Raw genomic sequence first — 27,998 nt, 5'->3', positions numbered from 1 at the left:
GCGTGCAACGCATCACACAGCGAGGTCGGCCTCCAGCGTCGGTGAAGTCGGCATGCGCAGGCTTGACGGTATCGGAGCTGCTTCGGTGCTGGGCGGCGTCGGCGCGGCTTCTGTGCCGCTGGGCGGCGTCGGCGCGGCTTCTGTGCTGCTGGGCGGCGTGGAGGCATCATCGCTCGGGCTTGGCGGCGGTGTCGGCGTGGGCGTGGGAGTTGGCGTCGTCGTCAACGGTAGCCGTTTCAGGATGAGGCCGCGCTCCGCCAAGTACCACGCCTTGACCGCCTCGTCGTTGCTCTGGAGCATGTCGGCCCCGCCCAGCAGGAAAGCCAGGTCGGTGTTCCTCTTCTTCGCGGCGACGTTCGTCCGGAGTAGGTCGAGCTTGACGGCGCTGCTCGTCATCAACGCCGACCACCGCACCTCGATCTTCTCTTCACGCCGGGCGGCCCGGGCCTGTGCGTCGGCGAGGCAATGCTCGATGGACTCCTGCGCGCGCGGTAGCCGAGTCGGCGTGTTTCCCCTTCTTGGCCCTTTGTTGCCTTCGGGGCGCCCTCGCCCGCGCCCGGCGTCGGCTCGTCCGGCTTGTAGGTCTCCTTGGCCTTGACAAGGGTGTGCCGGACATCTGCCCACTTCTCGCACTTCTCGATCCGTTTGAAGACGCGAAGGTACTTGAATTCTTGGTCGCTACTGTCCTAGCGATACACGGCGAACATGCGCAGCAGCTGCGCCGAGGAACAAACAGTTGGCGGGGACTCAGGGCGAGAAGAAGTGGGAGGCCGGCGTGCCATACCTGATCCTCAACGCTGGCGCCGCTCTCCGGGCGAGCCGCGATCTCCTCGACGATCCCATGCCATCTGTTGCACGCCGACTGGATGAGCCCCCAACGGTTCGCCATTTCCTTCGACCCGCGCTGCATGAAGACGTCTTTAAAGTCGGGGTCGACGAGTTTGCGCTCGTCGAACTCGGCCTTGATGTGCTCCCAATACGTGTCGATGCTCTGGTTCGTGCCGGTGATCAGGTCGAGGCAGACGACTTTCCACGTTTCGGCGAGACATTCCTGCTCCTTGGACGACCACTTGATGCGTGGCTCGCCGGTCCTGGCCGCCCCCTTCTTCTTGAGTCTCTTCGCCGGAACCGGCGTTGGCTCCTTGTCCTCCTCCTCCTGCTCGTCCGGCTCCTCCTCGCCGTACTCGAGCTCGCCGTCCATGTCGCCGTCGAGGCCAATCGTCTCGTCCTGGGTAGTGAACACGGGGGACGCGGCGGCGGTGGCTGAGCCTGCCGTGATGATGTCATCCATGTCGGCTTCCGTCGCGTCGGTGTCGCCAAGGTGCGACGCGGAAGCTTGTGAGAAGGGCAGCGCGCCACGGCGAAGAGGGGGCGTCGGGGACGACGCGTAGGCCGGCGATGAGTAGTTGTATGGAGGGTACTGCACGCCCGCGAAGGCGAGCGACGGCGTGCGCTGGGCCGGGTGACCATGAGGGAAGATGATGTTGGGGTTGAACCCACCATGTGCGTCCCCGTCGGCATAGCCCGGCGACGGCGTGCATCCCCAGGGTTGTGGCGACGACGAGAAGTCGGCTGGAGAACCGACGCTTTGCTGGCTCCAGGGCGTGTACTGGGCGTGGCCCCCGGGAGGATTCATCATCCCCACGCGAGCCGCCTCGGCTTGTTCGGCCGCAGCCGCAGCCGCGAGCGCCGCGTTGTCCCTGGCCTTCTTGGGGTTGGCCCTGTTCCGCCGGTCGGTGGTACAGCCTCCCGACGCTGGACTTCCGCCCTCCAGTCGGCGTTGGACATGCCTGGCGGCTTGGACGGCGGCGCCCTCGGCTTCCTCTGCTTCGGCTGGGCGGCGACGGTGGTCGCAGCCGTCGCGGCGCGGGGGATCACGTATTTCTTCGGCGGCATGGCGGCCGACGAGGGGAGGAGAAGGGAGATTGGCGGGAGGAATGGAGAGAATGAGAGGGAAGCCAGGAGGAAAGCGGGAAGAAACGGCGGGAAAAGGCCCCCCTCTCACCGACAGAGCAGCCTCACTCCCCTTTTCGCTTGTAACGGCGCCCCCCAGCGCGCCGGGTTCAGCTCGGGTGCATTGACTGTTATTTCGGCCCAACCCAATAAAAAACAGACTCATGGAGGCGCGACTGGGCCGATTTTTGCCTGCCGACACTAAAAAAACGTCTGGGAAGGGCCTTTTGGGAGCGCGGCTGGATATGCTCTAAGAGCCGTAAACCCAAGAGGCGGCGATCCGTGACCTGAGACGACCAAAAACTGCCAAATGTTTATTTTATGTAGTTTGCCAATGCTTTCTTGTTTTGCATGTACTCTGCTTATTTCTTAATGTTTTGGCTTCAATGTTTCACATATGCTTTAAGAAACTAATAAGGTGAACGTCTGTGTGTATCTACATTGCGAAAAAAACTTCTTTTTACTTAAAAACTACTCCCTTCATTTTAAAATAGATGACTCAACTTTATACTGAGGGAGTACTTGCCATTTTGTAGTTTTTTCCCCTTTGAGAACAGTCATTTTTATTTAGGGAGGTTTAAGGACAGTCCTTTTTTTTCGAGAATCGGACAGTCCTTTTGTACGCTGGCGCCTCAGCCGAGCCAAGCCTGATATACCGCCCAACTGGGCCTCAACGGGTCGGAGTCAGTCCAAACCGGCTGAACAGGCCGAATCACATTGGCACCCCTCAAAAAACAAAAGGCCGAATCACATTGGCGCGAGCCTGCAGGTCCAAGGCCGACGTTGCCTAAATGCGGCCCGCAACTGCCTCCTCGTTCTCTTCCCTCCCCGGTGCTCACTTGGCTCCTGCTCCGATATCCACCTCGTCCGGCGCTTCCACCTCGGACCGGACCGACCACCAGCGGCGCAGGCCCGGCTGAGCCGCACGCGAGGACACTGCCGCAGCGATGCCACCCGCCGCCACCTTCTCGTCGTTCTCCGCGTTGATGCGCCGGCCTCCGCCGCCGGCCCGGCGCCTCCTCGTCCCCCCCGCCGCCGCGCGCGCGCACAGCACTGCCGGGGCAAGCCGTGCTCGCGGCGGCCTGCCGCGGTTCCACTCCCCCTCTCTCCCCTTGTCCAAGGTGAGCGCACTCGTCTTATCCCGTTCTCTTCCGCGTAGGCATTTCGTCGAGCGCTTTGCGTTCGTTTACGAAACCTGTAATATTTGTTCTCGGTAGCTTATGTTCTGGGAGCAGAAATGTCCGTGTTCCTCAATATGTTGTGGTGGCAAGACGACGTCTGTGGGATGAAACATTTTTCTTCCCATCTTGTAGACATTTTGTCGAGCAGCCCTCTTGTGTTGGGTTATTTGTGATGTGTGGTGTTCGGTGGCTTCATACTGATCGTAGCGGTTATTGATGTTAATCTGCAGGGTGAGGTGGTTCGCATCCAAGGCGACGAGTTCTGGCACATGACACGGGTGTTGCGCCTTGGCATCAATGACAGGTTTCACTGCTTCCATTTATTTATTTTTCTTGTGTAACTTCTATGTAATACTCGATGATGTCAAGCTTAATTTTGTTAAGGGTAGAATTTCCTAGATATTCACTTCTTGATATACCATGGAACCTACTCCACTATGGAGTAGAAGCTATAGACCAGAGAATTAGTTTTAAGATGTACCAGAAGGCAGAAGCCCTCTTTGGTTAGTTTAGTCCTTCTCCCCAACTTCTTGTATATGCAAAAGCTCCTTTGTGGTGAACCTTTTTGATTTACGACACCATTCACACACATGTAATGACTTTAGGAGATTCCAAAAAATGCTTTAGCCGGTATGCCCATGCACATAGTACAATTGTGTCTAGTATATCATTTTCTGGAAGACCAGTGCTATTTTTGGATATAATATAGGCTCCAGTGTGAATTAGCACTTTGAATCCGATACATTGAGATATTGAAAAGGGGCAAATGCTTCGTAAACAAAGCCATATGATGAAATGTTGTTTTTTCTTCCTGACAAATACACCGAACAGAAGATAAAAGGTAAAACATGCCTTGACCTAGATGTAAATCTTTTTAGACATTTTGTAAACTTGAGCATGTGCTTTTCACGCTTTATTTTGAGATTTGGACAAAAGTGCTTGTTTGAACATGATATTTCCCCTAGTGACATACAGTGAAATCTAATATTTCTACTTGTGATGAATACCTATTCACTTAAATTTCAGATTTCTACAGAAGTCTTCAATGGCACATGATATTTTACCTAGTCATCTAGCACGAAATCTACTCTTCGCTGTATCTTCAGTGGAATTTTACTCCCATTTACATGTTTTATAATGATTCTACAAAGGATTCTGCACATGTTAAAACTTTGAAACAATCTTTTGAAGGGTCGAACTATTTGATGGGGCCGGTGGCTTAGTTGAAGGATCCATACAAAAGGTTGACAAGAATGGATCAGATGTTGAGTTATTGGAGAACGCCAGGCTCATTGCTCCTCAAGGCATTCAATGGCATGTCTTTGCTGCATTTGGTGAGCCACATAAACTTTTCAGAGTTTTTCTTTTTCTTTTGAACTTCCGTAGATTTTCCTGAGTTGATCTGTACATCAGGAAAGTTTTTGCTACTCCATTCCTTGACAATTTCATAATCCCAACCCCCAGGGACGCTGAAAGGTGGACGTGCAGATTGGCTTATAGAGAAATGTACTGTATGTTATGTACTGCTTTATCTGTCCAGTTTCTTGTTTATCTACTTCTAAATCAGTTTATACTTCATCTGTGTAGGAACTTGGCGCTTCCAGTGTTACGCCTCTTTTGACTGAACGATGCCATACGATAGCGGAAAATAGAGTGGACAGGTTGCAACGGCTGGTGTTAGCTGCAGTTAAACAATGTAAGAAGTTTGAGCATCTGTCTATCTGTTCGACTGTTATATGCTGAATGGCTATATGGTAGCTGTTCAGTGTCAAGATACCATTTGTGGCTAAGATTTCAGTGCAGATGTAATAAATTGAAGTATAACTAACTAACTGCATTGCTCTTGTACTGTTTAGGCCAGAGAGTGCATGATATGTCACTGAAGCCCCCAATTCAGATACATGATCTTCCGCTGGCTGTAAGCACTCACAATCCATTCTTTGTGACCTTGCGCGTAACACCGCAACCAATCAGATACTCATGCATTGAGTGCTTGGAATTTTCTGTTATCAGGTGTCGCAATCAAAGCTTGCTTTCTTAGCATCTGCTGAAGCGCCTCCTGTTTTGAGCGTTTTGCCAAAGTGCAGCAGCGAGGAGGAAAGCGGGCTTTTAATCATTGGACCGGAAGGAGGTAACGTAGTAAATCTTGCGTGCTTTATATCCATCCATCTATCAAGGTGTTTCAACGAAAGTGACACCTGGTCAGTATTAGCATAAATCTTGCATGATTTGTATCTATCTATCTAAGTGTTTCAACGAAAGTGACAATTGGTCAGCATTAGCATACTAGCATTTTCACATAGATGCTTAATTACAACTTGCTTATCCCAAACACGCACTTATGTTTTTCATCTGATATGGGCTACTTGCACTTGCTGAACAAAATGGTTTTATGCTATGCAAAATAGCAACCCACATATAATGAACAATAGCAAGATCATAGAATTTTTTTTTGTAGTTCACCCATTTGTCGATTCCAGAGGTCGAGAACAGTTGAACACACGATGTAATTGCATTCAATTGAACTTGGTTAGTTTCAAATATGGCTGTTTTCCACGTTTGGTCAGACTTTACGGAGGAGGAGGTGAAGGTTTTGAAGGCGGCTGGTGCGGTCCCTGTTGGTCTCGGTCCATGCAGGCTACGCGTGGAGACAGCTACCATCTCACTCCTTTCTGCGCTCATGCTGTGGTCAGACGCCGCTCAGCACCAAGAAACTCAGCGGCAACGCGGATAGTTCGTACTAATTTGTATAACCATTTATAACATGTGGTTGGACTTGACTTTTCCAAGAGCATGCATGCATACGTAGTCCAATCAGTCAGTCAACTGAACTGGATCTGAGATGGTATAATACTCTAGTATTATACACGTAACTAACCACTTGGCTTTGTTTTTATATTACTACTAAAGTAAAGCAAAGAGAGAAGAAGACTTGTTAGTTAGTCGTCCTGGACGCAGAAGATGGTAGGCTTGACGGGGTCGGTGATCTCGACGGTGCCCTCGAGCATCTTGGCGACCTTGCCCATGGAGGGGCGCATGTCGGCGCGGTCCTGGAGGCACCACATGGCGGTCTTGACCATGCGCTCGACGGTGGCGACGCTGTCGGCGTCGTCGTCGACGGCGAGGAGGATGCGGGGGTCCATGATGTCCTCGATGCGCCGCTCCACGTACACCTTCTCGTACGCCCACTTGGGGAAGTACCAGTCCTCGCTGCCCACCGACTCCTGCCGGAAGCCGTAGTTGCGCCGCCCGGACACGATCTCCAGCAGCACCATGCCGAAGCTGTACACGTCCGCCTTGGCCGTGATGGGCTCCCGGTGGATCACCCACTCGGGCGCCATGTACCCGCGCGTGCCCCGGATCCGCGACATGGTCACCTTCTCCTTCTTGCTCGTCAGCTTGGACAGCCCGAAGTCCGACACCTTGGGGCAGAAGTCGTCCTCCAGCAGGATGTTCTCCGGCTTGATGTCGCAGTGCAGCACCCACTCCAGGCACTCCTCGTGCAGGTACGCGATCGCCCGCGCCACCCCCAGCGCGATCCGGTACCGGGTGTGCAGGTCCAGCATCACCGGCTGCTGCCCTTGCTGCGAGCTCTCCTCGCCGTCCTCGCCTTGAGCGTCGCCGCCGGAGGGCGCCGCCGACGAGGAGCTGGAGAAGAGGTACTTGTCCAGCGAGCCGTTGGGCACGTACTCGTACACCAGCATGCGCTGGTCCTTGTCGGCGCAGAACCCCCACATGCGCACCAGGTTGAGGTGGTGCATGCGCGCGATGATGGTCACCTCCGCCCAGAACTCCGCCTCGCCGCCGCCCACGCCGTGCAGCTGCTTCACCGCCACCGCGCGCCGGTCGGGGAGCTCGCCGCGGAACACCGTGCCGTACGCGCCGCGCCCCACCACGTCCGTGAAGTCCTTGGTCGCCGCCTTGAGCTCCGCGTACGAGAACCGCCGGGGCCCGCCGGCGGGGAGGTACTCCAGCCCCAGCGTGCGCGCCATCTCCCGGTACTGCGAGTACTTGCGCAGGAACGCCCAGAAGGACAGCACCCCCGCCAGCAGCTCCGCCGCGAACAGCGCCGTGATGATGGCGATGTTGCGGATCGTCGTCGCCTTCTGCTTCGGCGGCACCGGCAGCGCCAGCTGCACCGGGCACACCGTGTCGATCATGCTCGTCATCCCCGTGAACGGGTTGCTGTCCCTGTCCGCCTCCGCCACCCGCACGAACGTCGACATCTCCGTCCCCGGCGACCAGTACCCGTCCACCAGCCGCGACTTGTACAGCAGGCACGTCCGGTCGCCGCCGAACTTGTAGCCGAACGCCGGGCAGCCGGGGTCGTCCCGGCACATATTCCTGCACACCGCCAGGTTACTGGGCGGCTGGATAGACATGTACGGGCCAGGATCGGAGGAAGATTTGGGCGCGCCGCTGGAGAAGGACACGAAGTCCAGCCGGACGAACTTGCCGCCGGCGCCCGCCACGCTCTTCTTGGCCTCGCAGCCGTCGTCCCCTGCACCGGTCCTGTTGCGGAAGCCGGGCGGGCAGACGCAGGTGACGCCGTCGGCGCCCTTGGGGACGCAGATGGTGTTGTTGCCGCGGCAGGTGCCCTGGATCCTGCACAGCTCCTGCACGAGCTCCCACACGACGCGCCACTCGCGCCTCGCCGGGAGCAGGCTGTAGAGGCGCAGGTTGCCGTCGTCGTCGAGCGTGAGGCGCCGCAGCCGGTCCCTGGCGCCCTTGTCGGAGGCGATGAGCGTCGTCGGGTTCCCGGCGCTGAGCTTCAGCTCGCCCTCCGTGGTGAGGTTCAGCAGCGTGCCGCCGCCGCTCATGTTGGCGTAGATGGAGCCCGAGGGGTCGGCGCCGCGCTCGCCCGAGTAGTACTTGAGCGCCATGGAGTTGACGAGCCGGTAGCGCCCGCTGGCGGACCGCAGCGTGGTGACGTCGGCGCTGTTGTTGTTCCCCTGGGGTATGTCCTGCCCCGGCATGAGCGTGTCCGTGGGCTCGCCGAAGCTGGACCAGGACCCGAACACGAGGCTCCCCGTGTCGTTGAGCGTCAGCCTGGGAGCCGTGGCGTTGGCGGTGTTGGGCAGGGTCCAGATGGTGCTGCTGGCCCCGGCCCAAGTGAGCACGCCGGCGGCGTCGACGACGAGGGTGGAGCTGCCGTCGGCCTCGACGACGACGCCGTTGGAGGCGTTGTGCGCGTACCATATGATGGTCTTGCCGTCTGCGCGGGAGGAGACGTTGGCGACCCAGACGGCGAAGCGGTACTTGCCGGCGGACGAGACCGACGGCACGAAGCCGGCGGCCATGCCGCGACTCGGCGAGACGAGGATGCGGCTGGCCTCCGTCGGGAGCCAGGGCCTGGCGTCGTTGGCGGCGGGGAAGGAGGGCATCTGCTGAGCCCGGGCGCCGGCGAACGCCAGGAGGAGGAGGAGGCATGGGAGGAGGGCCATGGCCATGGGGAAGGAATTGGGGGGGATTCGATCGGAGCCGACCGACTGCGGCTGGAATGGAAATGGATGGATGAATCTGGTGGAACTCGGCTACTTCTAGTGCTAATCCCCAACAGTTAACTAGAAGCACCAATTGTCCAATTTGGAGTAGTATATTGGTTGTGTTGAGAGTTGACTATTCCTAGTCTTTGTCTGCGCGCGAACGGAACGGAACAGGACCGAGGAAAATTGATTCCCCGGCGAGCGATGGCTCTTGACGAGATTGGTCTTGGACGACCTGGCATGGCTGCTCACTGATTTTGCAATTCGCGCCGGACAAGATAGCAACCTGTGATGTGACCCATTTTGGCTATTCATTCTTCTTCACTGGGGCAGGAAATGGGTTGTGCTAGATTTTTGAACACGAGAATGGGTTGTCGAAAGGGACGAAAATGTGCTGTGAAAAGTGACGGAAATTGATCAGATATGGGCAGAGCTGCCAGTTTGTTTTCGTATTTTTTGAAATGGGTGATGCCCTGAAAGTGAATGAGCTATAACGAAGAGTCCCTTGAACCGTGCCGTGGGTCCCCGGTCTAGCTGACCAAAGCCTCTCTATGAGTGTTATGACTTGAAAACGAAGAGTATAATGTTCTCACGATCAGTGTGTCGCTGATGCACAGAAAACTAGTATCATAGAAAATGTCCATAATTACCGAGTACTCCCTCCGTCCGAAAAAACTTGTCCTTCAAATAGATGTAAGGAAGTAAAACTTAACGAAACTACTTCACAGCCGACCCACCATGCACGATGCATGGACGATTGACCATCTGATGGGTGTGATGCACTTGGTTCCTTCATCCGATGGCTGGATGTGACCATCGTGCGCAAATCATGCATTAAGTATCATGTTAGCAGCGTTGAAAACTTAATACCTTGCTAGTAAAATGCCCGTGCGTTGCTACGGAACCACAATAAAACTAGTTCAGCTATGTCTTGAAGTTTGATAAATATTTTCCATAATTAAGCGAGTTATATGAAGGGGACATATATGTGGATGATCAACTCAAATGTCCAAATACAGCCCTTTTGATTGGCATTAGTAGTTGGAGTGCACTCAAATACTGCATCTTAACACCAAATAAAATGAAGATGACATATACACCCAATGATACGGACATACGGTCTTAAGTATAATGATTATTTATGGGGAATCATGTGATCTGTTTTCATATTTTACCAAATGTATAATACTTCACGACACAAAGTTTGGACCAGATTATGAAAAATTCCCTTTATGAAAGATGGTTACAGGTAAAATGAAACATATTGCCAACACAAGTTGCACTCGGTCATCAAACGCATCAACACAGATACAAACCTGGCGGTGCATATTTCATTCAACACCTATGGCTCGTCTTCCTCCTCTCACCTCATATGCTCCAGCGACATCGTCGACCCTTCTCACCCATGCCTCCTTGCTCTAACCCCATCCTATGGTCACCTTACAATAGTGAAAGAAGAGGTTAGTACGGTAGCGGAAAGAATAGTGAACGCGCATCATAGTGGTTGTCTTCGAGAGTTGTGTTTATTATCAAGAAAAGATTCCACACATAAATATATTGTTGTGAGAGTAAGACCTCACACCCATGCATGTTTAAAAAAAATAGTGTTTACACCCAAAACATTGTTAATGATCCGATTGAAAAACTGAAATTTAATTCGTTAACGAGCGTTTGTTGTAGTGTACATTCTCTAGTGGCTTCGATAACTCGGGGTCATCTCTTGAGGAAAGACACGAAAGCCTTTTGCTATCTATACCGGATTTGCGTCACACTGCGATCAAAGCAAAGCTCGGTATGTGATGGTTAGCGCCTGTTAATGGCGGGCCTACGCTTCAAGTACACTAGAGTTTTGTCTCGGCTGTGACGGCCAACCTTAAATGTGAACGTCGTCTGTTTCACTCCTTTCTTAATGGAAAAAAGGAGTTTTGAGCAATTTTTATTTTTGAAACTTTGCAAATTTTGAGTGAGTAAGGACTAAGGACTATAGATATGCACTTCACTCGAATTGAAAAAGAAAAAGAAAAGATTGCACTCTCCGTGACGAATCTGTGGCCACGCCGCCCGTCCCGCCACCGGGAAACCCATCTCCACCGCATCGGCCCGCTTGCTCTTGCTCGGCATCCTCGGCCGGTCTTGCTCTCGGACAGGGTTTCGCCGCGTACACCTAGCCATGGCCGCCTCGCTGCCACGCCTCTCCCTCCCGCCGACGGCCGCTCTCCCTGCCGTCGCCTCCTCTCGCTACCGCCCCGATCTCGCCCCCGTCCCCAGCCGCCGCCGCCGCCTCGGCCTCCGTCTCCACCGCTCGCCGCTGGCACCTGCAGCTGCCGCGAGCTCGCCGTCCGTTCCGTCTTCTTCACCGGAACCAGGGTCGGGTATCGGTGATGCCCTCGGTGGCGTCGCCATCTTCTCCGCGGCCACCGGCGAGCCCGTCCTGATCAGGGATCTGTGGGACCAGAACGAGGTAGAGATGCAGATGCTCACCTTTTTCTCCGATTAGCTTAGTCTTTGTCTTACGAGGAGATGTAGCATAGGAAATATTATACTGTATCTAGTTTGAGGTTCAGGTTTGCCACTCAGAGGTTCTTGTCAGAACCAGGGGCGTCCATTTGTTGCTTTGCTTGAATAAATTGTTCTCCTTCTGTAGGGCGAAACACTAAATCCCATTTAGCTACGAAATCATTTGATTTCCCTTTTTAATTTGCTGCGGTACATAACTAAATTGGGGGAGTAATTCGCTGCTTGTGCAGGGAATGGCTGTGGTCGCGTTGCTAAGGCATTTCGGATGTCCTTGCTGGTAAGAGAGCACCCCCCTCCTTCTGTAGATGAATTGTGTCACCTGGATATAGTTTGTGCGTGTTGGTTTGATTTCTTTTTCTGAGCTAATCATCAACTCTACTTGTGACCGTGTCCTCTGCAGCTGGGAGTTGGCCTTGACGTTGAAAGACGCGAAAGAAAGATTTGATTCTGCTGGCGTCAAACTAATTGCTGTTGGTGTTGGCACTCCTGATAAAGCCCGTATACTTGCTGAGCGTGTATGTAATACACTTCTATTTGTAGTTTATCTCGTACCCCCTCACCACACACTGCGAACTTTGGTGATCATCTATAATCTTATTCTAGACACAGATTTTTTACCATTTGACCTTCAACTTGTTTGTGGGTATGTGCCCACCAATAATTGCAAAGATCATTGCATAATTGCACAATCCTGCTGATGTTTTAATCTAACTTATTCACCTCGTGTGGGACTTGCTAGACAATGGATGTCTTAAAATCCCAATTGTTCATATATGCTGTATTTACTGGTGATATTTGAATATTTTCAGCCCTAAGTAACTTTGTTTAAAATATGTGCAATGCAGTTGCCCTTTCCATTGGATTACCTCTACGCAGATCCTGAGCGCAAGGTACTAATTTGCGTGCTCATGCCTTAATGTATCTACTGGATATTGCTATACTGTATGGTCACATCATATACTGCTCACATTCACATTTTATCTGTTAAAATTGTTAACATCTTCTTGCCATTGTCTGCATTGTACTAAGTCCTAGCAGGATTGACCCCATAGGAATGTGTCTATTTTGGAGAAAGAGTGTTGGAAATTATCTTACTTTTGGGCCAGTGATCATGAGAACTAGACAAAGTGGCGCGCTCTGCTGCGCCCGGCTATAGGCGAGTAGTTTGTACGCGATTTTAGATGGTGTGAGCCTCAATGATGCGTTGAGTATTGTTTTTATTTTATTCTTCAGCCAAGCGCAGATAAACTTCCTCCCCCCAACAAAGCTGCAGCAAAAGAACAAACCCTAAAAGAACCAGCGGCCATGGAAGAGCTGGCCTAGGACAAATCCTATTCCATGTGTAATGAGTGGAATAGCTACGTAGACACGCCCCCGCGTTGTTTTCAAAATTCATTCGTGTTTTTAAAACTTGGGACAATTTTTAAATGTAGGAACATTTTAAAAATTCGAACCTTGATTCTTAAATTTGTGGGCAATTATTTAATTCTGAGACATTTTAGAATTCATAAAATTTTCTGCGCGGAGGACAAAGCAGACTGGTTTTCCTAAAAAAAAACAGATCCTGGTCACCAAACATGCGACGAAAGGATAAACATAAACACAGTCAGCTTTTCTCTTTAAGAAATCGTAAACACGGCCAGCTAAAACCCCACAACCGGGCCCACATGTCATTTAGTACATCATTTCTTTTTTTGAGGGCGGCCGTTTAAGTCAGCTGCCCCTAAACTCCCAGAAATCAACAGCACACCCGCCCTATCACCGGCTGTGCAGCTAGTTCACGGCCTATCCAGCAGGCCGACTTTCCAGTCAAAAACAGCTAGGAGTGGGCTGACCGAACTAACACAATTAGTCGCAAAACCACGCACCAGCGCTGAGGCCTCCCCTCAAAAAACAAAACAACATTGAGGCCCACATGTCAGCGACTGCGAACCACCTGATAGCCACAGCGTTAGCCAATCTAGCCACGCATAAATTTGAAGGAGATATGTAATGATAAGTTTTTCATTTGGAAATGGTCCTTGTTGCTATGGTGGTTCTCCTTGATAAGTGTGTGTATATACATTTTGCTCGTTTCTTCAAACTTAGATGTAGTCATGTAAATAGGTAAATGAGATAGACACATGGATATACAATATTTGGTACATGAGGATCAATGATCTCATCGTCTATGGATTGGAAATTTAAATTTTATTATCCATAAATTTTTATTTATTTATCCTGTCCCCAAGTGCATGACATCCTTTAAACCCTTTCAGGCTTATGATCTCTTGGGCCTATATTTTGGTGTTGGTCGCACATTCTTCAACCCAGCCAGTGTAAGCATCATTTTGTAGCAGTGATTTTTCATTTGTGTAGTTGTTTTATCATGAAAGTTGTGTGGACATTGTCCTGAACAAGAACGCATATCTTTGAAGGTGAAAGTGTTTTCTCGGTTTGATTCCCTCAAGGAGGCAACAAAGAACTATACAATCGAAGCCACCCCAGATGACAGGCCAAGTGTCCTGCAACAGGTTATATCATTTACCCATAGTCAACTGCTTCTGCCACTATACTCTGAAGTCTGAACATTGCAGAGTCTTTGTTGATCAATGGACCGCCATTTTGTTTGTTATGTTCGTTAGGGTGGAATGTTCGTGTTCAAAGGGAAAGAACTGTTATATGCGCGGAAGGACGAGGGCACAGGTGATCATGCACCATTAGATGATGTCCTGAGCATCTGCTGTAAAGTTCCAGTAGCCTGATGTTGAGTCCTATGAACGGGTACGCCAGATTCTGCTTTTTTATTCCCATCATCACACACAACAATAGAAAATTAAGTGTTCTTTTTTTGGGTACATAAAAAGAGCAGTTTAAGTTTTTTTTATGTCAGCCGGTGCCAAAAGAAATAAGCATATACTTTGGCTTTCTATTCTCTTCACACCCCCCCCCCCCCCCCTCCCTCCTTTCTCAGTCATGAAAGATTCTCCCGTTTATTTGTCCGTGCAGGGTCCGTTCTTACTGCATAACCGTACTGCGCAGGTGCTTCTCATACAGACATTTCATAAGCTTGGTGGTATCAGATGACTTTCGAAATACTGGATCCTGATATAAAGGTAGCGTCCCCTGCATGTATATGTATTAATATTTTTGACAAACTTTCTAACACCTTGTTAATTATAGGAGCTTAGCAGGGTTGGTTTTTGGTAGATATATGTAACTGATCATGAACACTGCACAGTGCTCTAAAATATAGCGATACGTTATCTTCGGCTTGTGTATTGGCTTTATTAATTTAAAGCCGGGTGCTTCTTGGACCTTTCTTCTAAAAATTTGTAGCAATACTGTTTCTCATGGAATACTGCATATATCCACAAGTGTCCAATTTCTTGTCGAATGCTGCATACCTGCACATCATGCGATTGGGCTGCACATCAAGGAGGGCAGATGCATAGAATCTCAAATGGTTAAAACCCTAGCCTCTGACCCACCCACCCCGCGGAGACCAAGGAAGCTGCTACGCTGGAGGCCTGGAGCAAGGTTGCAGCACACCAAACGTGACACGGCTTTGCTCTTGGTTTCAGAAATCTTGCCGGAGCTACTACTCTGTATCTAAAAGGGCGTGTACAATAATATTATCTTAACGAGTGTCATATATTTTGATACACTAGTTAAGACTAAAAGATAACCCATCGTACATCATATTTTTATTGACATCTCTAACATATGTGGGAAATTTAAAATAAAATTGTCTTATCAACCGCTGTATAAGCGCTAAATGGACCGGAAGGATACGCATGCCCGTTTCTTCGTACGAAAGACTCTGGCATCTGAGATATACTCAAAGAGCTGAATTCTTCTGCTAAGGAGAAACCTGTTCCCTTGTAATTTGGTTTTTGAATCCGGTTCTTTATTATTTCAAGCCTGCTATTTCCTGTTCTGGTTGAGCTGTAAAAGCAATGCAAATCGACTCTCTTGGAGAGATAGAAATTTCACACGTACGCAGGTCATGGCCTCTTTGATTCAAAGGATTTTCATAGAATTTTTGAAGAATTAGAATCCTTAGAAAATTTCCTACATAACTCATTTGATTCGTATGTTTGAATCATGTACTCCCTCTGTCCCATAATATAAGAGTGTTTTTTACACTAGAGGGAGTAGATTTTATCCAAAAAAAATCATTTGTACTCCTACATTCTATAGGAAATCTACTATCCAATCAGTGACTCAAACCACTTAAAAAAAATCATTTGTTCTTTTTTCTGCGGTGTGATCAAATGACTCAAATCATGTACTCCCTCCGTCCCATAATATAAGAACGTTTTTTACACTAGTGTAGTGCCAAAAACGTTCTTATATTATGGGACAGAGGGAGTACTAGAATTTAAATGGGCATTGCATTCCAATCATTTTCAATTTTTCATACTTCTACGTTTTAAAAATCCTGAGTCAAAATCAAAACCATGCATACGAAATGAACCGTGAGTCGTGACCGGCGCCCTCCGCCCGCACCCGAGAGGCCGAGCCAACGATTAGCCCGGGCCCACCGCCGCACCGGGAAGCAAAATTTAGGCCACCCAAACCCGGGAGGAAACCCATCCATTCCCGTTCAAACCCAGCTCACCTTCCTCCCCCCTTCCCACCCGCCGCCGGCGCCACCGCCACCGCCGCCCCGGGACCAACGATGCTGCTGGTCAGCCAGGCCGCCAACGGCTCCCTCTCCGCGCGGCGGCTGCCCTCCAAGCCGCTCGCCAGCCGCCGGGGCGCCAACCCCTACCCCCTCTTCGCCGGCCCCCGCGTCGCGCGCCGCCGCCTCGCGCTCTCCGGCGCCGCCGACGCGCGGGACGCGCCCCGCCGCGCCTCCGCCACCCACGCGGCCGCGGGCGAGGGCCCCTCCGGCTCCCCCGCCGCCGAGGACCCCGTCCTCCTCGGCGTCAGCGACGACCGCGTGCCCCTCGAGGGCGTCATCCAGGTCGAGAGGCCCGGCCAGGCCGACGCCCAGTCCAAGCTCGTCTCCTACGCGTAATTCCTTCTCCCCTAGCCAATGCGCCATTCCCCGCTTGTGCCTCTGTTTTGGTTTGATTTGGTCCGTTCGCTGATCCCTTGCGTTCGCAGGAAGATAGGGCTTCTGGCCGGAGGGGATCTGCTCTGCCTCCTGGTCTTCTCCGCGATTGGGAGGCTCAGCCATGGCCTGCCCGTGCTTGACGCCGAGACCTTCAAGACGGCCGACCCGTTCATTGCTGGTCAGAGAAACGTGTCCCCCTCTTCTTCTTTTTCCCTCTGATGATGTTCGTCCGTTGGACGAAGGGGTTGCTAACGGAATCGGGTCTTCTGCAGGTTGGTTGCTTAGCGCCTACCTCCTTGGCGGGTTTGGTGATGATGCCAAAGGAAGCAATGGTGTTGGGAATGCTGTAACTGTTGCAGCGAAATCCTGGGCTGTTGGTATACCGGTAATTTGTCTCCTATTAGCACCTGTACTCAAAACCCAAACAAGACCTTCATTTTATAATTAGAACGGCGATAAATCCACTGATTTCGTAATGTGTATTTATAGGTTGCGAGTTCATGTTATGAACATTGTAGAGTGTATACCCATTTACTTAACAGATAATCAGCTGTTGCCTGTTGGCCCGGTTCCATCACGCTATCCATGTCCATTCTGCTGAGCATGTGTTCTATCGTGGATTCTTCATAGTTCATTGTGTCTGATACGTTTTACCCGGCCTTTATCAATACATCTATTGGATGCATATGTCAATTTTTAATGAGGAATAGTGGAAAACCACCCCTTGTCGGCAAAGATAGTATACTGTTTTGGTTCCGTGGCTTTTGAAGGCAAGTTAGGTAGACAGTTTAAACATAGTATATGAGAAAGCCTGTATCATCAGTTTTAGCAATGAAATTGGGGGGAACCCCTTAATTCGAAAATAAAAATAACTATATGAGAAAAGTTAAAAGAGGATGGATTCATCTTAGAGAAAGGGCACAAGCAAAAAGTAGCATGGAGTTTTTTCCCAATAACCTAAAAATTCCCTGTTTTTTTAGCTGTAATGCACTGTAGAAAGGCTCCTGCAGTCATATATTAATCAAAGGTAAAATGAGGTTACATGATATGTAGTACAAGGTACAGGGTCTTTGACCCTAATCCATAAGGACTACACTTATGTCAGGGAACAGGAGTTCTAGGTAGTTTGTTGCACAAGGGTGGTTATAAAACCCTCCAGGTCAGGCTTAGCCCTATGTCTCAAGAGTGCAAATCTTGCTTGAATCTAGACAGCCAGGACCTATGTGAATATGGAATCCTTTGGAAATCATATTGTTTCTTCCACATTTGACTCAAAATTTGAAGTATATATAGTCAGATAAGCTTGTTACACATTTGACTACCTTTTAGTAGCCCAATGAAGATGCATTGCTTGACAATTTTTTTATTGGCGCTACCAAATAGACAAATACATCGCCTTACTAAACAAACTAAGAATCTTCTCTATGGCTCTATCGACCGAGTAATGTGTCCAAACCTCTAAAATTGATTGTTGCCTTTGCTATCCTGTGGTAGTGCTGATGTAAAAAAAAACTAGTCAGAATTTTATGGTTCTGCAATCATGGGGAAGCAAATGCTGGCATTCTTTTGTGCTTGCGCACTTGATACATGCCTCACCTCAATAATGGCTTATGGATATAAAGATGGTGTTCTGTTTTGTGTTTAACTTGTGCAATTTACTGCTATATCTCATGGTTTATCTGTTGTGCTAGTTTCTTGTTATGCCAATATTTTTTGGGGGATGGTAATACCTGAAGCACAACACGACAGGTCTTGTATTTATGAGATTATAACTAAAGAAAGAAGCAACGATGACGGCATGACATGCATTTGAGCATCTGTGGTTTTTGACATCCATAATGTGGTGTTAAGTCTATGATTTCTATTTGTTTGGATCACTTTATAAGATTTTAGACATTTATGCCAATTTATTGCTCAAGACGTAGGCTATGCTAGGAGATTATTTGTTTCAGAGTGTTGAACCATACATAATTTTGTTAGATTTCCATGAACAAGACTAGGAAATTCTAGGAAATCTTACACAAACATAATTGAACTTGGTCAGTCTTCTGAAGCTGGAGAGCCGTTGTTAACTTGCGTAAGTCTGCATTTGCATCTATGTGTGTTCTGAACTCTCTAAAAACATGTTGATAATCATGTTTCTTATTATGTGACTGTTCTCACTCTTGTTTGTTTGATGCCTTCATTAGCATAGAAGCATCTGATGATGATGTGTCTGCTGGTTTTTGATGTCTGGTGCTGACTTCAATTTGCTATCTCCTTTCAGTTAGGAATTGCCATTCGTTCAGTGACCGCTGGTCATATTCCACAAATTCCTTTCGTCTTTGTGGCCATGGGAAGTACCGGGGTCTTGTTGACTGCATGGCGTGCTCTGATTTCCCAGGTTCTTTCCGCTGGACAGAGCAAGAAGGATGATGTATACAAAAAGGGAAATCCTTTTGAGCTTTTTGAGGTTAGAAGTTTTTATTTATTTTAAACATACCACAGCATCGTTGATTCATGCAGATGTTTCCATCGAAGGCCATTTTGGCTCAAATTTTTCTCTGAAATGTATCCTAGTACAATTGATTAGCCTATTAATAAACATGTCCTAACATATGCTTCCTTCTCTTTTGGCACATTTTTTCAATTGATTGCAGCTAGTTTGTCCGAAAAATGATATTCTAGGTCTTTGTTTGTTGTTTTGCAAATATTTACACATAGAGCAACACTTCATCCTTCGCTGTTGTAACCTTTTCGGTATAATTTGGCATGTTTTTCCCAATTGACTACTTCCATCAAATCATTTTGAATTAAACTTGTCATGGAAGGAGAATCTCATCTTTGTAACAAGGTCGAAAAGCTCTTAAAACAAATGCAATGACGAAGATTGCATTATATTGCTTATTTCCTAGGAGAAACTTTGCCCTATGCAAAGGCTTTGTGCTTCTTGGTTCCCATCGCAAGTCATCTTCGTTCCTACTGTGGATTGTTATCTTTCAAGCACTGACAATGGCTGGCTTTTACTTATGCCAACTTACTTCCTTTATCCTTGCAGTTGCTCACATCGCTGGTGCGGAGGTGGTGAGGTCTGAAGCTCAAAAAGGCAAGAATTACCACCAACCTTGTGTAAGTACAATTTTGAAGGCCAAGGGCCCAAGATGGAATAGAACATAGTCGGATCATATGCAGAAACTGCTTGACAAGATCGCACAGAGGCAATGCCCCGGATTCTAATATTAAGAAGATGTAGCTGATCAATCCCTTGTAATTACTGTATGCAGCCTGACCTAATCATTCTAATACTAATGAATAAACTGTGCCTTCTTGGTCCTGAATTTCTTCTGTTTCTTCCTACTTTATGCACAAACGCTTGTTGCTTCATGTTTTCAGATCCAATTGCCTGTTCTGCACCAATGTTTCCTCGCTGAGAAAGAGCACAAATGCTGTGGCTTCAGAGTAACGGTGCATTTTATCTCCCTACTACTTCTACGCTACTAGGATCAGGTCTAGATGCCGCCCCTGAAGAAGGGCTCGCCGAGGAAGGAGCTGGAGTAGGTGCCGCCGCCGTTGGGAAAGAGCGTGAGGAGGCAGACGACGGCGAGCACGAAGCCCCACGCGTAGCGCTCGCTCCCCAGCGGCGTGATCTCGTCCTGCGCCGGGATCTCCTCCCCGCCGCGGATGAAGGTGGCGAAGAGCCCCCACGCCAGGCACAGCACGCTGCCGCCGACGGCGCCCGCCCCCAGCAGCAGCGACGTGCCGAACGACAGCAGCGCCGCCGTGCGCCGCCCGAGCAGCGCCTGCGCGACCCGGCCGCCCTCCAGCCGCCCGACCGGCAGCAGGTTCAGCGACGTCACCACGATCCCCAGCAGCCCCGCGAACGCCAGCGGGTCCACCGGCACGCCCACGCCCTCCACCGCGTTGGGCAGCACGTTCCCCAGCTCGTCCGCGTACGGCCCGATCACCTGCTGCACGAACGACAGCAGCGGGTTGTTGTAGAAGAACTCCGGCCGGATGAACCTGCCACCGCCGCCAACGAAAACGTCGTCAGAGCTCTTGCTGGGGTTAACAATGGCGCCGAGATGTACTCCATCCGTTCGGAATTACTTGTCACGGAAATCAATGCATCTACTAGATGCATTGATTTCCGTGACAAGTAATTCCGAACGGAGGGAGTAGTACGTATGGTTGTGCCGCTACTTACAGGGCGTTCTCGCCGCCGTTGAAGCTGCCGTCGGCAATGAAGGCCGAGACGGCCAGCACCACCGACGTCAGGTACGCGCTGGCCGTGCGGGCGACGGGGATGTCGAACAGGGCCTTCTTGTTCGGCAGCAGCGACTCGTAGTTGTTCATCACGCCCAGGCATCCCGTCCAATTCGACGGCACCAGGAACGACGGGCTCAGCTTCACCCCGTACCTCGCCGCCGTCAACCTCGTCGCGATCTGCCATGGAATTGTTGTTCCCAAGACCATCATTACCATCTGGTGAGCATTTATCCAAGAAAAGCTTAATGAGCAGACGATGGAGTACCTCGGACACGCCGAGGATGGAGAGGAAGCCTCCGAAGAGGGGGAGGACGTCCGAGACGTAGTCGTCGAAGGAGGCGCCGGGCTTGAGGAAGAAGCCGCTCATGAGTGCTATGGTCCCGAAGGTCGTGACGGCCAAGGCCACGGCGCTCAGGTAGCCCCACGGCGTGCTCAGCCTGGTCACCTCGAGCTGCAGCTCGATCTCTGCTTTCGGCTGCACCATGCACACCTGCTTGGTGACGTCGTCGTTCCTCTCCTCCATGAACCACAGGGTGACCTCTGTCCCGGCCGCCTCCGCGATCTTCTTCTCCAGCCTCGGCCTCACCTCCTCGATGGGCTTCCTCAGGTTGCCGATGAAGATGCCGCCGTCGCCGAACCTCCGCACGTCCACCGCGAAGAACGTGTCGTACCCGAAACAGCTCTTGAGCTGCATGCACCATTTAATTCGCGCGCCCAGAGATCAGCAAATCTTCATCGATTTCCCAATTCCCATGGTTTATCTGAAAATTCAAAATAGATTACCTTGTTGAGGTCGAGCGCCTTGAAGGTCTGCTCGGCCTCCTCCAGCCTCTGCTTCTCCCGTTCCAGCGTGCCCTTGATGAACCCACGGAGCAGGCCGCCGACCGGGCTGCCGTCGGGCTCGCGGTCGAGCTCCCGGAGCTTCCGGTCGGCGCGCTTCTTCTCGAGCTTGATGGCGGCCTCGATGGACGGGTTGCCCATGAACTTCTTGAACTCCTCGTCCGACCTCCAGTCCACCTCCTGCTGCTCATCCCTGCTCTTCTTCTCGCCGTCCTCGCCATCACCTCCTTCCTGGTGATCTCCTGCCCCTCCTCCTCCGGCATGATGCGACGAGACCTTCTTCGCCTCCTCAACCTTTTGCTCGTCAGGAGCAACGGCAGTGGAGGAGACCGGCCGGTTCTCCGTCGCCCGATCTTGCTCCCGCAGCGAGCACCTGACGACGGAGCTTCTCCTGAGAGGTGGCCTGTGATGGTTCTTGCAGAAGCTTCTTGGTAAGGTTGCTCTCCTACTAGTGCTGCTGCTGCTGCTACACACGATAGTTGCAACGAGAGAAGTGGAAGCCATTACTGGCGGCGAGCTGTGGAGCTTGGTTTATGGTGCCTGCTGCCTGTTCGATCTGGTGCTTTGATTTTGGTGTGGAGATCCTGGGAGCTCATGAGGGGAGCTTAAAATGGTTCGGAAGGAGGAGGAAGGCGAGCGTTCTAGAAGGTCGGAGAATGCGCCGGGAGGAGTCGTGAAGAATGCGACGGCCGGAGCAGCAGATGTGATGGAGTAGTGGCGGGTGGCGACGAAGGAGGTGAAGGCCCCCGGCTTATCCAATTGGTCAGGAGAAATGTACACTTGGCGGCAGCTCGCCTTGCTAAAGCTTCTAGCATGGCCCTGCCTGCAAAGGCTTTTCTAACTTGGGCCAAATTTGAACATTTTAACTAGTAAAATATATTTGTATGGAGTAAATATTTAAAGTTACATATTAAAACTCTGGTCTGTGTCCAAACCATTGTTTATGCTAGATGATAGCCCGCACATTGTTGCGGGAGCATACGGAAGTGTGATAGTGTAGGAATTCATAGCCGCCAAAATGTAAAATCACTGGATGGAAAATTGGTGGCATGTTTTTCTTTTTGCATGAAAAATGGGTAAGTTATAAATTAACCGTGTTATATTCATATGTTGGTCACAACACAGGATAGATACATGCACGTGGTATTTATAATACATTTACATATCTCCAAGGCAGTTCTTGTAGGTATGTTAACCCACGAAATTTCACTTCCATGAATATAACAGTGACATTTCCCAACAAATCGCATGTATTAGCTTCACCAAATCTTGACATCATTTGCAAGTTATATATAGGAATGGAAAATGAAGTAACCTGATTACTTACAAAAATACTGAAAAATGTAAAAGATGAAGTACTGACCCAGTCAACTTTTTATTGCCGCATCTGTCTATTATTGTACATAAAAAAATGAAAATCAGTAACATGTGGTAGCAACTTTATACCACATGGCATATGTGGCAAACTACCAACATATCAGAAAGGAAAAATGGTAGCAACTTTATTTTATATATAGAAAATACCAGCGAGGGAATACCCGGTGGTGTGTCCTATAGGGCACAGTGGAGGAGGCTCGCGCGTACCGATGACAGCATACATAAGAGTATCTTCAACAGTCGCGCCAAATATTGCGTGCAGGGAAAAGTTAGTTTTAGCGCACGTGGAGCGGTTTCGCGCACTCCAGCAAGCGCGGGAAATTTCGACGCGCAGCAAAAGATCGCGCGCGCGCGAAAAGCGGCCTGACGCGCGCTAGTTTTGGCGCGCGACGTCCGGCACGCTTTATAAAACGCGCACGCCTGATGCTGCCAGCCGCACACTCGAGCGCTCCTGCCGTCCCCTTCTTCCCCTCGCCGCCCCTTTCTTCTTCGCATCCGGCGCCCCGCCGCCGCCGCGCCCTTCTCCTGTCGCTGACTCCCCCGCCGCCGACATGCCGCCGCGTCGCCGAAGCAGCTCAGGCTACCGCGGCGTCCGCGTCCACCCTTCCTGCACGTTCTACGCGGAGATCCACTCCAGCAATGTGCGTCTCGGTCTCGGGACGCTCGAGACCGCGCACGAGGCCGCCCGCGCGTATGACGCTGCGGCATGGCGCCTCTCCAGGCCTCGCTCGCAAATGAACTTCCACGACGCGCAAACGTGTCAGCAGGCGCAGGACCTCACCGTCGCCGCGTCTGGTAACGGACGAGGACCATCAGGAACACCGTAGACGCCAGCGCCGCCTCCTCATCGCCTAGGCGGACGAGCTAGCCATTGGCGGAGTGGCGTCAGCGCTACCCGCAAGACGTCGCCGACGAGAACGCCTTCTGGACGAAGAGGAGGGCCAAGCGCCGCGCGGACCGGGCGGACAGGCGTCGGCGGAAGGCACTGGCGATATCGCAGTGCGATCTGGAACGGGCGTCGTTCTTTGACGACAATGATCCTCGTAAGGAAGACGCGTTTCTTGATACCTCGAACGACATCAACAAGGATGAGAATATCTCGGAGTAGTTTCTAGTTGCAACATAGTTTTTATCTATTTTATTGTATCAGACTAGTGTCTTTTTTTTAATCTATCTATGCTATAAACTATCTACGTATCATTTTTTAATCTATTATATTTATCTATGCCTATGTTTATTTATTTGTTTGGAGTGCATATGTTGTTAAAAGATGAGCGTGCGCGCTGTTTTTTTTGCAGCGCCTGCTGAAGCGGCTCGGGCGCGCTATATTTTGCAGCGGCCGCTGGAGCCAGCGCATCGCGGCGCGCAAAAGTTGACGATTCCAGCGTTATAAACTGTTTTTTAGCCGCGCGTTGCGCTATTGTTGAAGATGCTTTAATGATGCTTCCGGCGTAGCGGTATGGCGAGGCGTCTGTCGCGTTGCGCAGGAGGTAGCTCGCGTGTCCGACAGATCATGAAACATAACTTGGTATTGTTTCAAGGCTATAGCAAAAATTGCAACCTGGAAATAAACATGAAAAAGTCAAAGTTGAGGTGAAGAAATCAGTAGCAACAAGGACCTGCATAGGCATGAAGCAGCAGGGGAATAAAGCGGAGGTAGAAGTAAGACCACAATGGTATGAGACGAACGCCATGGAGACCTGCTAGGAAGGAGATGAACAATCTTTCAGGCCTAATAGGAAGGAGATGAACATATGAGAATCCTATGCACTACAAAAAAAAGAAACATCCATGACATTTTGGTTCGGACAAAAACTTTTTCTGTCATGGTTATGACACTTCTATAACGATAATTATGACAAAATCACGTATCATCATAGATGTGTGGGCTCCTACTTCTATGATAAAATCATGATAGAAAATGGGATTTTTGTCCTGGGCGGGCGGGGAACGCATCTGCATGACATTTTTTGGGCCGTCCATGAGGGGGGGAAATCGTGGTAGAAGCGAGGAAGAGGAAATATCGGGGAGTTCCCGATTATGATGGGTGGTCGAGGCGGAGGATGCACTGTGGTTTGCGCGTTTCTCTCGTGTACACACGTGTGTGCCAGACGTTGGCTAACTGAACCTGAGCGATCGCACTAGCTACGTTACTGAACCCGAGCGATCGCACTAGCTACGTTACTGGACCCGAACGATCGATCCCTTGTCTGTTAACTGAACCCGAGCGATTCCTTCACGCTGACTGAATCCGAGCAATTTCTTCGCTACTACTGCTAACTGAAATCGATCGACCATGCCTCTTGATGAACAGTGACCATTGTTGGGGATTGGATGAACAATTCTTGGTGGGGGTTGGATGAACAGGACCCCGTGGTAGTAGGCTGTTGCCGCTGGATGAACAGGACCCCGAGGAGGCCGCCACAGCCGAGCCAGTTGGGGGTGGATGAACAGGACCCCGTGGAGGGCTAGTTAAACAGTAGCCGGTGGAGGCTGGATGAACAGTAGCTCATGGATGAACAGTAGCCCGTGGAGGCTAGAGCAAGGCAGTAGACGGTGGATGAACAGTAGCCCGCGGAGTCCCGTTTTGCGGTACGTCACACCCCTCCCGATGAACAGGACCCCGTTTCGACCGTAGGCGCTCCAACACAAGTCTATTTCCTCCGTTTTGCAGTATGCCACACCCCTCCCGATCAACAACACCCCATTTCAACCATATGAGCTCGAATAGAAGTCTATTTCCTCCGTTTTGCGGTACGCCAGACCCTTCCTGATGAACATGACCATGTTTCGACCGCACACGGTTGAACAGAAGGTCGTTTCCTCCGTTCTGCGGTACGTTAGACCTAGGTTCGGCTGTTCCGTCCATGCCGGTTGGCTCCCGATGAACAAGATGTATTCCGACCCAGCCGGTTGCCTCCTGATGAACACGATGTTGTTTTCTCCGTTCCGACCCAGCCGGTTGGCTGTGGATGAACAAAACATCAAGCGTGCTTCGTCTACTCCCCTCTTGATGCAAAACCTACACAAGGTTGAATGCAAGGAATGTAGCCATGAAGTAGGTAATGATACTTGTTACCGAGAAAGCATTGGAATGAAGTAGTAGATAATTGTTCATTGATCATCCTATCTTGACTCCAGTAAGCATATGGCGACAACACCTTCCTTGTGAGTGACCCGATCATCCAAGGCACCTCCAATTGTTCCTAGAACAAAAACACAAACAAAATGGTACCCAAACTCATTGGGACCAAAGAGTTAGAAACACCAATACATAGGACAAACTCCACATAAATATGTGAACATGGATAAGAAATTGAATTTCATGCACATCTTAGTCAATTAGAGACTTGGTGGAGTTTCCCCAATATATTGGGTCAAAGAAATAAAGCATGACAAAGGAAGTACATATAGTAAATATGCATGCTCAAGACTTTCAAGAACCGGCATCAATTGAAAAAGAAATACCAAGTGAAAAGGATACCAAACAAAAAAAATCATCACTTGGAAGATATCAACTAAAAGATACATCAAGGAATGAGATATCCATTGATACACGCAAAATGAAAGATATCGAACTCCCAAAAGAGAGGATGGTTCCAAACAAACCGAGCCATCTACAAAGTTTCATGATGGCACAAAGTATCAAAAAGAAACGGCTTGCCTTCCTCCAACACACGCTTGATAAGGATCATAAGGTGAGTGTTCTAAAGAAAATTTGATAGCTCCCCCAAGCGTTGTGCATTATAGAGAATTTGCATTTGAATACAAAATGCACAAGATGGGTTCACCACTTTCACTATATCTAGAAAAACACTAGACAAGATCAAGAAATTAACAAGATCCACAAGTGGTATGGAAGACAATGGGAGTTGACACAATCCTTGGCAAGAGATAAGGCAAAAAAAACAAAAACCAGCATAAAGATGATTAACAATTTCTACCACATAAATGAGTACCAATTGTCAAGAGACAAGAAGTATTCGGAAATAATTCCCGGTGGTAGATAGCAAAGATATCCAACATCATCTTCACACCAAACACATAAGAAAAATGTAACTTGCAGAGATAACATGCCACCTAGCAACAAGATAATTTACAATATCAACTCTAGGTGACAATATCTCAAATGTACACATTTTTTAGGCTTGTAATATACATAGCATATTACTCCCCCATAATGTGATACCAATGGGAACTTAACAAGAGGCGAATAAAAAGATCCAACGAGAGATAATTAATGGACTATTTAGAATTTGATTTTCTCATGAGAATACATACCACATAGAGACTACATAATCTTGAAATATTAATAGTAGGTGATATTCCTCATGTACACACATTTATAGGATCGTGAAGTGCACAAAGTACATCACTCCCCCAAAAATGGGATGTTCCATTAATCTCTCACAATATCCAACTAAGATACAAACAAGATTCACAAAGGCTCAACACAAAACTCACTCGTACATGATGTGCAAACCAACATACACATGATTGATTACTCAAGATAAGAAAATTGGAAACACAACATATACAAACACATGCAAGGGAACAAAACCAACACATGCAAAGGGGCAAGTAACTTTCAATGTAAACAATTTAAGTACAAGTTACCACAAGAAGGCACATTGGATATAAGATAGAAACTTGGTAATCCAAATGACTTGGCTTGAGACTAGATGAATGATGAAGTCCCCTTAATTCTTCATAATGTAGCCAAGTCTCCAATGCCCTTCATCAACACCTATTGATCAAGTTTGAGCTTGTTGGTCCCCAACCAAGTTGGGTCCTAAGAGGTTAGCCACAATAGGCTTGACTACCCAAATGGTTCTTTTCTTGACACCACTTTGAGTACCAACAAATTGGGGAAACACATTGCCTACCTTATCCTTCCTAAGAGAATAGATATCATCAATTAGAATAGGGTTGGATAAGGTACCATTCGTGCATTAAGAAGCGACGTGACCTTTCTCACCACATAAGTAGAAACATCTACTCTTCACTTTATTCTCACTTGATTTATCAACTTGAGAAGTATTAGCTTGAGTCTTCTTGGGAAGAGGCCTTTCCTCAACTTGAGGTTGAGCATGAGAATGAAATTGTGTCCGCTTCCCTTGTTGCTTGTCATTAATGGTCTTCTTCTTCAACGGGCAAGATCTAACATGATGCTCTTCAATTTTGCACTTGAAGCAAATAATCTTGGCCAAATTCTTGACTTGTTTTTGGCCCTTCATCTTGTTGCTCTTGGACTTCTTATTATTGGAGTTGAATCCAAGTCCACCTTTGTCATTGGGGGATTTTTCCACACTCAATATATTGTTGAGTGTGGACTTCCCTTCATGACACTTTGCA

The 27,998-nt window shown here is 49.4% G+C and overlaps 5 protein-coding genes and 1 pseudogene across 10 annotated transcripts; 3 read left to right on the top strand and 3 right to left on the bottom strand.

The window, feature by feature from the left end:
* Window positions 1-12: 12 nt before the first annotated feature.
* LOC147974663 (uncharacterized) lies at window positions 13-1,896 on the bottom strand (annotated as a pseudogene).
* An 848-nt stretch (window positions 1,897-2,744) lies between these two features.
* Window positions 2,745-6,011, top strand: LOC125550494 (methyltransferase). The gene is made up of 8 exons (XM_048713503.2): window positions 2,745-3,074; window positions 3,365-3,438; window positions 4,326-4,468; window positions 4,599-4,645; window positions 4,722-4,830; window positions 4,991-5,052; window positions 5,148-5,265; window positions 5,702-6,011. The coding sequence occupies exons 1-8, from the start codon at window positions 2,901-2,903 to the stop codon at window positions 5,866-5,868; spliced, it is 894 nt and encodes a 297-aa protein (XP_048569460.1). The 5' UTR covers window positions 2,745-2,900; the 3' UTR covers window positions 5,869-6,011.
* On the bottom strand, window positions 5,869-9,006 carry LOC125550493 (G-type lectin S-receptor-like serine/threonine-protein kinase At5g24080). Its single transcript, XM_048713502.2, has one exon. The coding sequence runs from the start codon at window positions 8,582-8,584 to the stop codon at window positions 6,074-6,076; it is 2,511 nt and encodes an 836-aa protein (XP_048569459.1). The 5' UTR covers window positions 8,585-9,006; the 3' UTR covers window positions 5,869-6,073.
* A 1,626-nt stretch (window positions 9,007-10,632) lies between these two features.
* Window positions 10,633-14,475, top strand: LOC125550497 (Thioredoxin superfamily protein). Of its 6 annotated transcripts, none has more exons than XR_007301659.2 (9): window positions 10,633-11,081; window positions 11,368-11,414; window positions 11,538-11,652; window positions 11,983-12,027; window positions 13,396-13,455; window positions 13,555-13,650; window positions 13,762-13,900; window positions 14,159-14,232; window positions 14,311-14,475. XR_007301659.2 is itself a non-coding variant. In XM_048713507.2 (8 exons), the coding sequence occupies exons 1-7, from the start codon at window positions 10,791-10,793 to the stop codon at window positions 13,879-13,881; spliced, it is 774 nt and encodes a 257-aa protein (XP_048569464.2). In that variant the 5' UTR covers window positions 10,634-10,790; the 3' UTR covers window positions 13,882-13,900; window positions 14,159-14,475. The 6 variants fall into 6 exon arrangements, 2 of the variants coding, with proteins under 2 accessions (XP_048569464.2, XP_048569463.2); XR_007301657.2 differs by having other exon boundaries at window positions 10,634-11,081; window positions 14,300-14,475; XR_007301658.2 differs by having other exon boundaries at window positions 10,634-11,081; window positions 14,126-14,232.
* Window positions 14,476-15,688: 1,213 nt separating this feature from the next.
* On the top strand, window positions 15,689-19,498 carry LOC125550496 (uncharacterized). The gene is made up of 5 exons (XM_048713505.2): window positions 15,689-16,138; window positions 16,232-16,359; window positions 16,454-16,566; window positions 18,448-18,633; window positions 19,219-19,498. The coding sequence occupies exons 1-5, from the start codon at window positions 15,801-15,803 to the stop codon at window positions 19,246-19,248; spliced, it is 795 nt and encodes a 264-aa protein (XP_048569462.1). The 5' UTR covers window positions 15,689-15,800; the 3' UTR covers window positions 19,249-19,498.
* EGY3 (ethylene-dependent gravitropism-deficient and yellow-green-like 3) lies at window positions 19,325-21,986 on the bottom strand. The gene is made up of 4 exons (XM_048713504.2): window positions 21,210-21,986; window positions 20,692-21,114; window positions 20,365-20,603; window positions 19,325-20,180 (listed from the first exon to the last, which is right to left on the bottom strand). The coding sequence occupies exons 1-4, from the start codon at window positions 21,768-21,770 to the stop codon at window positions 19,670-19,672; spliced, it is 1,734 nt and encodes a 577-aa protein (XP_048569461.1). The 5' UTR covers window positions 21,771-21,986; the 3' UTR covers window positions 19,325-19,669.
* Window positions 21,987-27,998: the final 6,012 nt, after the last annotated feature.

The sequence above is a fragment of the Triticum urartu genome, chromosome 4A, assembly GCF_056163025.1.
Source record: "Triticum urartu cultivar PI428250 chromosome 4A, HENAU_Tu73, whole genome shotgun sequence".
In the NCBI taxonomy this organism is placed as follows: domain Eukaryota; kingdom Viridiplantae; phylum Streptophyta; class Magnoliopsida; order Poales; family Poaceae; genus Triticum; species Triticum urartu.
This window is presented reverse-complemented; position numbering and strand designations above follow the sequence as displayed.